This window comes from Arachis ipaensis, chromosome B09, assembly GCF_000816755.2.
Source record: "Arachis ipaensis cultivar K30076 chromosome B09, Araip1.1, whole genome shotgun sequence".
In the NCBI taxonomy this organism is placed as follows: Eukaryota; Viridiplantae; Streptophyta; class Magnoliopsida; order Fabales; family Fabaceae; genus Arachis; species Arachis ipaensis.
Genome location: NC_029793.2, coordinates 139,279,706 through 139,288,045, shown reverse-complemented (window position 1 = coordinate 139,288,045; position 8,340 = coordinate 139,279,706). Strand labels below are relative to the sequence as shown.

General features: G+C 40.6%; 1 protein-coding gene across 1 annotated transcript; it reads right to left on the bottom strand.

Moving 5' to 3' along the window:
- Nucleotides 951–1,508, bottom strand: LOC107616287. Its single transcript, XM_016318262.1, has one exon. The coding sequence runs from the start codon at nucleotides 1,506–1,508 to the stop codon at nucleotides 951–953; it is 558 nt and encodes a 185-aa protein (XP_016173748.1).

Here is an 8,340-nt window from a genome sequence, read left to right as displayed (position 1 = left end):
TGGTGTTAGTTCCCATGATGGTGGACATGGAGGCAAGTGGTATGGGTCAGGTATGGGTGACGGGGCTGACTCTAGTGACGTTGGACTTGGTTCGGGGCCTCTTGGAGATTATTTCGTTGGTGTACCAGGCCATGACCAGACTCTTCAGGAGAGTAGCCCATGGGTTAGTCCGGGATCACAGTGGGCAGACTTCCTTGCCTCAGATACGCTTGATGCGGACTTCGGGGGTTCACACTTTCTAGACGAGATTACTACCATCATGCAGGAGGACGTGGCGGCCCGTAGGCATGGTCAGAGTTCCGGCACACAGGCACCTTTAGATGTCGATCTGAACGAGCCTCCTACGACATCTGTTGGTGACCATTTTGCATTGGGAGGTACCCCTCCTTTCGCATACACTGCTGCATCACATTCAGTTGCCAGACCGTCTGCGGCACCCGTCCAGCCTAGGCCACCTACACAGCCTGCCCCGGATGAGGAGGAGGATGGGATCGAGGACAAGGAGCCGCTTATCCGCAGAGGTCATAGGACACAGGTACCCCGTCGTTGCTTTACGGGCTCGCATCTGTTTAGATGATTCATGTATCATGTATGTTGTTTCTTCATGTTCATTAATGTATGTTAGCCATGTTTACTTTTGTTGTTATTTTAGCCATGTTTACTTTTGTTGTTTGTTCATCATATTGTACTTTGAAAACAGGTGTTTATTGGTTATATTAGTGACTATCATAGTTTTCGCATCGTCTATCAATGTAATAGGTAGATTTATTTATTGAACTTTGCATTCAGCGAACTTTTAGAAAGACTCAAAGTGAAACATAACATATTCATTAATTAATGCAACATGCACAATACAACGCACTAACATCAACAAATTAAATGAGTTCTCAACTACAACTTTCGAAAGCGAAACTTAAATAAAATAAGTACCAACACTAAGAATACAGCTACTAATGGCCCGCTGTGTGAGACGATGCTCCGAGCTGTGGGCAACTCCAACGTGTGTGTCCGGGTTGGCGACAGAGGCCACATCTCTTTGGCTGGTTCGGATCTGCCTCGTCCATATTGGTCCGTATCCTAGTGGACCTCGGACGACCCTCTCTCGCACGCCTCTTGTTAGGGTCCGGAATCACAGTGGGCCCGTCATATGGTGGCCAGAAACCCTCCAGAATTGGAGGCGTGAATCCCATCCGATACACACTGAATACCGAACTAAGACGATACACCCTGTGAACATAAGCGGTCCAGGTAACCCGTGAGTAGGCACAACATGCAAGCGCGTGCGGACACGGGAAATGAAGTGCCTGGAAGTACCTGCAGTCACATGTCTGAGAGGCAAGCGATACTCTGTAGCTACCCAATGAGAAAGAACCAGTCGGAGTGGTCTCTGCTACGGTGAACTTGGAGTTATCCCTGTCGTACAAAGTCACCGTGAAGCACCTCGCCGTCTTCAAGTTGGCCTCAATACACTTTACCAAGTGCTGACTGAATTCTTGTCCGGTTCCCATCTGGGCCTCAGCCTCTCTCCCCTTGCGAACAAAGAGTTCCGCAAGCCTTCCATATGTTGCCTTCACCAGCGAGCACACAGGGAGGTTTCTAACACCCTTGAGGATTGAGTTCACACACTCGGAGATATTCGTCGTCATGTGACCGAATCTCCGCCCCTCATCACGATGCTGAGTCCACAAGGAATACTCAATTCGGTTCGCCCACTCACACATCGCTGGGTCTTCAGACCGCAGAATATCAAACCAGTAATCAAACTCAACCTCGGTCTTGGCATACGCCACATTGACAAGAAGCCTCCGTGCGTCTTTGTCCTTGAAGGTAAGGGCAAAATTAGCCACTACGTGTCGAATGCAGAATGCACGGTATGCAGATGGAAGTAACCAACCTCCGTCGGGAGCCTTAAGCGCGGCCTTGATGCCGTTATGCCTGTTCGATATAACCAGCAGACCCGGCTGCGGTGTCACGTGCTGACGCAGGTGGGAGAGAAAGAATGTCTAAGACTCTGTATTCTCACCCTCAACTAGTGCGATTGTAACATGTAGTATGTTGGAGTTCCCGTCCTGTGCAATCGCGATGAGCAACGTTCCCCATACTTGCCATACAGATGGGTGCCGTCAATACTAACCAGCGGCTTGCAATGACGGAATGCCTCGATGCACGGTGGAAACGTCCAGAACAGTCTGTGAAAATAAGCTTGAGACTCGTCTAGTTGTCCACCAACTCGAACAGGGCTCGTCCTTAGGACTGCAACAGTACCAGGCATCGTCAACTGAACTCCCAACACCCACCTGGGGAGCTCGTTGTACGACTCATCCCAGTCACCATAGATGAGGGCAATAGCCTTCTGCTTCGCCAACCAGACCCTCTTGTACGTCGGCCTAAACCCAAAGTGTGCGGCCGTGGCATTTAGGAGCATCTTGATGCTGACGGATGCATCAACCCTAACCATTGGCATAATGAACGCCGATATCACATGATAATCCAAACTCCTGTGGTCACTCAAGATGGAGGTGGCAAGACAAGTATGAGGTCCATTGTACCATTTGACCTCCCAAATGCCCTTGCGCTGCTGGAGACTCAATCGAATCAACCATGTGCACCCATTCCCGAACTCAGAACACTTGCCCACATACCGGCGATAGTTAGACTCCACTACCTTGTACTGTACCCCTCGCCAGATGCTGTAAGTCTTCACACTTAACAGGGCCTCATCTTTATCCTGAAATTGCTGACCAACCTGGAACTCTGTCAGACCAGCAGTCCCTTCCGCATCTCTAGCTCCAAATCTAACAGGCTGCCCAGAAACCCCCTCCTACCTCATGGCATCCAAGTCCAAAGAGAAAAAATGTGGTGGATACTGCTGTGTGCCAGAGCTAGAACCACCTCCCGCCCCTGTAGGCTCACTCGCTCAAATATCATCGCCGCTGTCATCATCAATCATATTCGGCTCGACGTCATCGTCCTCTGCATCACCCAACAATCTGTCTCCAACCCCAAGTGGTGCAGTGCACTGTAAAGAGGTCGGCAGAAATTCTCCTGTTCCGACCTCGTCGCCTACGCTGCCATTGAGATCAACAGCGAAAGAAGGGGAGGCGACAGGTTGGACCGGTGGCTCGTACACAGGGACAGACGAAGATGCAACGGCAGGTCTGGAACTAGAACCGACTGCCGTGGCTAAAGTGGTGGTATTCCGGTTCGAACCCCTGAGCTGGATACCACATCAACCAACTTTGCCAACAATTCTGGTGTCCTCACCTCCAGAAATTGCCGGCGACAATGAAACATGACTTGCAAGTCCTCATCACTCCCGATCGTGAAACAATCATACTTGACGGTTTCCTGGAGCACCGTGATTGGAATGCGATAGAAAAACTTCTTAACCCGCTTCGCACCTTCCAGACCAAGTTTCATCAGTACAGACCTAACAAGGTCATCATAGCTCGTCGTAGGCCTCACGATAATACAGAGAGGATCCTTATTAGTGAACTTCACAGCGGAACGAGTTTTCCTCTTAATTGATCCTCTGTGGTGAACCAACACTACAAAACACTCGTCACTAGCCATCTTACACCCTCTAATGAGAGCAACTCACGTTTACAACCATATATATACAGGTCTGTTTCTCACTAATTCGAACCAGCCTAGTTCGAAGTATGGTTTGTGTAATTCGAACCAACCTGGTTTGAATTACTTTGGCAAGCTTCTCCTTGTATAATTCGAACAAACAGAGTTCGAATTACGCGTGTTTTTAGTTCGAACCATCTTGGTTCGAATTAGAGTGAATTTTTCGTTAGTAATTCGAACTGACTCGGTTCGAATTATTTGTTGTTGTAGTTCGAACCATGCTGGTTCGAATTATATAGAAATATGCTTTGGCTGATTGGTGAAACGATTTTCATTTTGGCTGATATACGTAAAATCTCTCCTGCCTTGGCTTATTAACGTTTTTTACCCTTTTATTTAATAACGATTTAGGATTATTGAACATTTCTGTTTTCCTGGATCTAAACTTTCCTGTTTTCCCGAATCTAAAAGGTGGATACTAAATGGTGGATCGGAACTAAGGTTCTGAAAATTCACCTGATCATTAAATTATTTTAATTATTAGTTTATTAGTTTAATTAATTTGACTGTAATTTAATTAAAAAATTATTTATAATAAAATAATAAATAAAATATAAATAAACACATTAAAATATGATTATAATTTAATATAAATTTTAAAATATTAATCAAATTATAAATATTATATAAATCACAATGTTATGATCTCATTTAAATATAAATTTAAAAATCAAATAATAAAAAACCAACTAAATATAAAATATTAACATCTAAATTTATCATCAATCATTAAAATTCACTATAACTTGCTGCAAATTTACTTCGTTAATATCATCACTTTTATTTCTACTACTTGGACTAGTATAATTAAGTGATACAACATAAAATGTACAACTACCACCACTACCACCACTACTTTAATCTAAATTAACATCAATATCATGTAATGAAATATATAACACATTATCAATAAATTTTTTAATAATTAAAATTATTGTAATAAATGATCAGAAAATAAACTATAATACTCACGAAGCAAGTCTTCAATATTACTAGGAAGATCAAGCTCTTTTTCAACAACTTCTTCCGTGACCCAAAAGTCAACCAATCAATACTTTCATAATCAATTGGATTATATTGCACTTTTTGCTTTCTTTTTTTATTTTCCTTCCTAACAAATTAAATACAATATATGATAAGCCTAGTATAACATATTAACTATACAAAATCTAATGATATGAAATGAAAGTATGAAACATACATTATCTCGATTTAAGACACAAATTATATGTAACATACACAATATCATTTAGCCTACCATGTTTCAATCTATTCCTTCTTTTCATATGAATATGATAAAAAAGATTCCAATTCTTTTCACACCCCAAAGAATCAGATGTTTGGCTAAGAATGCGAACTGCCATGTTTTGCAAACATGGAACAGAACCACTAAACAACCTCCACCATTCGTCTACAAGTTACAATCCCATAACCCAACTATCAATTATCAAATTAAGGAAATAAAAATATAAAATAAGTTACTATCAAACAAAAATTCTTACCAGGTTGAAGTTTTTTTGCAGCTCGAAAAACTTTAGGCCTATCATAGCTTTCCTTTCGATCTCTATACAAATGTATTTGGCAAAAAAAACTTCAGGTCTATCATAGCTTTCCTTTCGATCTCTATACAAATTTCTTTCTTTCATTGCCTCAACTAAATCTAAATTATTAACTTTGCAATATAACGTAACAAGATAAAGTAAACCTCGCATGACATCAAATGCTTTTTTTATAATTTTCATCGAAAAAAATAGGATTTAAGAAATAAGCCGATGCATGAAGATTTTTTTTCAAATATTTATCCCATCTTGAGTTGATAATCTCTGTGTAAGGCTGATATGCAGTCTTACTATACTTGAACATTTCTTTGATTGCATTTTCTGTCCTCATCATACCTTCATAAACTTGTCCCAATGATAGTTTATCATCAGCATCAACAATTCATCAATTTAATTAATCAACGGACTCACAAGTTTGCATGCAGTAAAGCAATCATCCCAAAATTTATTGTCTAGGATAATTGCACTAATATATCTACCATTAACACTCCTTCCTAATTTGTGTCAGGTAAAGTGTGTATCCATAACCAATGTTTGTAAATATACTTTTTGTTCAAAGATACTCTTCAATGTGATGAAGACAATGGTAAAATGAGTTGCACCTGGATGAACAATCTCCTTCCAAGTAGTTTTTTTTTGTCTTAGCCAGGACAAGAACAACGTATGATTATACACAAATACTGTGATCTTCGAAGCACGTGATACAAGGTTAGAAATATGCAACAATTATAAAAGATCTTTTTGCCATGATTCAAACTCAATATGGTTGCAATATTAAGAAGTTGAGATTGGATAATGCACCGAAACTCACTCACTGAATTTCTACAAATGAGAAGAACTCTTCATCAATTTAGTTGTGTGGAAAGGCCTCAGGAGAAAAAACACCAACACCTCCTCAATGTGGTAAGGAGTTAATTTTATCAATATGAAATTCCAATAAGATTTTTGGAGGATTGCATCACCATAGTGGCATTCCTTATTAACAGAACTCCCTCCTCGCTCACTATTGAATTGACAATCACCTTACAAAATCCTTTTCAAAAAGGATGCGTCCAATGCAGATTTGAAAGTGTTCGGATGCCTTGCTTATGATTCAACTTTGCCTTCATCTAGAAACAAATTTACTCCACACGCTACACCGGTTGTGTTCATGTGTTATCCAAAAGGATAGAAAGGATACAAATTGTATGACATTAAGTCCAAGAAGTTTTTTATTTCAAGGTATGCGATTTTTCATGAACTAAACTTTCCCTTCAAGTCTGATAATACAGAGCTTCAAGAATCTGATCCTTTTGTTGACTATGTGCTCCATAAACCCTGCCTTGCTCCTTTAGACAACTCAAACCTATTACAGCAGCTTCCTCCATCTCCTATCCAGCAAGATCACCAACTTCAGAACCAAGAACAACAAATTAGAAGGAGCACTAGACTTCATCGACAACCAGCTTATTTGTCAAATTATCAATGCAATAATGTTACTTCATCATTAACAATGGTCAACTACTACTCTTATACCAAGTTAAGCACCCCATATCAAAATTTTTATTTACAAGTCTCTGAGTTTTATAAGCCACAGTTTTATCACCAAGCTGCCAAGTACCCTCAATGACAGCAAGCTATGGCTAAAGAATTGCAAGCAATGGAAAATAATAAAAATGTGAGGTGGTATAGCTCCCAAAAGGAAAGAATTACATCGATTGCAGATAGGTGTATAAGGCGAAAAGGAAACAAGATGGTACAGTTGATAGATGCAAAGAAGATTGGTGGCTAAGGGAACACGCATGAATTGATTTCAATGATACTTTATCCCATGTGGCTAAACTCACCACAATGAGAATACTCCTTGCCATAGTAGTCATAAAATACTTGAAATTGTTGCAACTTGACATAAATAATGCCTAACTTAAACAGGGATCTTGTTGAAGAAGTATATATGCAGTTGACTCATGGATATCTCAACAAGGGGGGAGCAGATTGGGAACCTAATGTGCAAGTTAAATAGGTCGATATACAGTTTAAGGCAAGCATCAAGGGAATGATTCACAAAATTCTCCACTGCGCTGGTTGGAGCTGGATTCATCCAATCAACATTTGACTATTCTTTGTTTCATCGAGGCACGGCTAAGAAATTTGTAATGGTATTGGTTTATGTTGATGACATCATAGTGGCAAGCAAAGATGACTTGTCATTGCTCAAACAAATCAAATATTACAGAATCTATTCAAACTCAAGGTGCTAGGTCCTCTAAAGTATTTTCTTAGTTTATGTAAGTGTGGGTATTTTACTTACAATTGGTATCAGAGCTGGTTAATCCAGCGCCTGGTGTTTGAGAGTTTGTGAGGTGTGGGAGAGTTCTCACATAGTTGTTTATTCATAGAGTGGTATGGCAAACACTTTCAATATTGTGTGGTCCGGTCCCAAGTTAGATGGGAAACTTGATTATAGTTATTGGGAGACTTTGATGTCTACCCATTTGAAGGCCCAGAACCTGTGAAATTTTATTGAACCAGGTTTGCAAGAAGGAGCAGATGCTGCCCAACAGAGGAGAGATCAATTGGCGTTATCTCAAATTCATCAAGGAGTAGATTATACGGTGCTTGGCAAAATAGCAAATGCCAAAAGTGCAAAGGAAGCATGGAACACGTTGAAGCTGTCATACAAAGGCGTAGATAAAGCTCAGAAAGCAAAGCTACAGTCTTTGAGAAGAGAATATGAAAGGTATGAGATGTCGAGCTCAGAAACTGTTGAGCAATATTTTACCCGTGTTACAGATCTTGTCAATAAGATGAGAGTCTATGGAGAAGATATGCCCGATAGCAAAGTAGTGGAGAAAATTCTTCGCACCATGCCAATGAAGTATGACCATGTGGTGACTACGATACTAGAGTCCCACGATATGGACACCATGACGATTGCAGAGTTGCAAGGAACCATGGAAAGCCACATCAGCAGAATATTAGAGAAGTCAGAAAAATCAACTGAGGAAGCACTGAAAAGTCGAGTGAATTTAAACAATATTGCAGAATCAAGTCATACACAAGTAGGACGAGGTCGTGGTTTTAATTTTCAAAGTAGAGGCAGAGGAAGTTTCAGAGGTAGAGGTCGTGGCAATTACAACCAAGGAAGTTACAACAACTTTACACCACC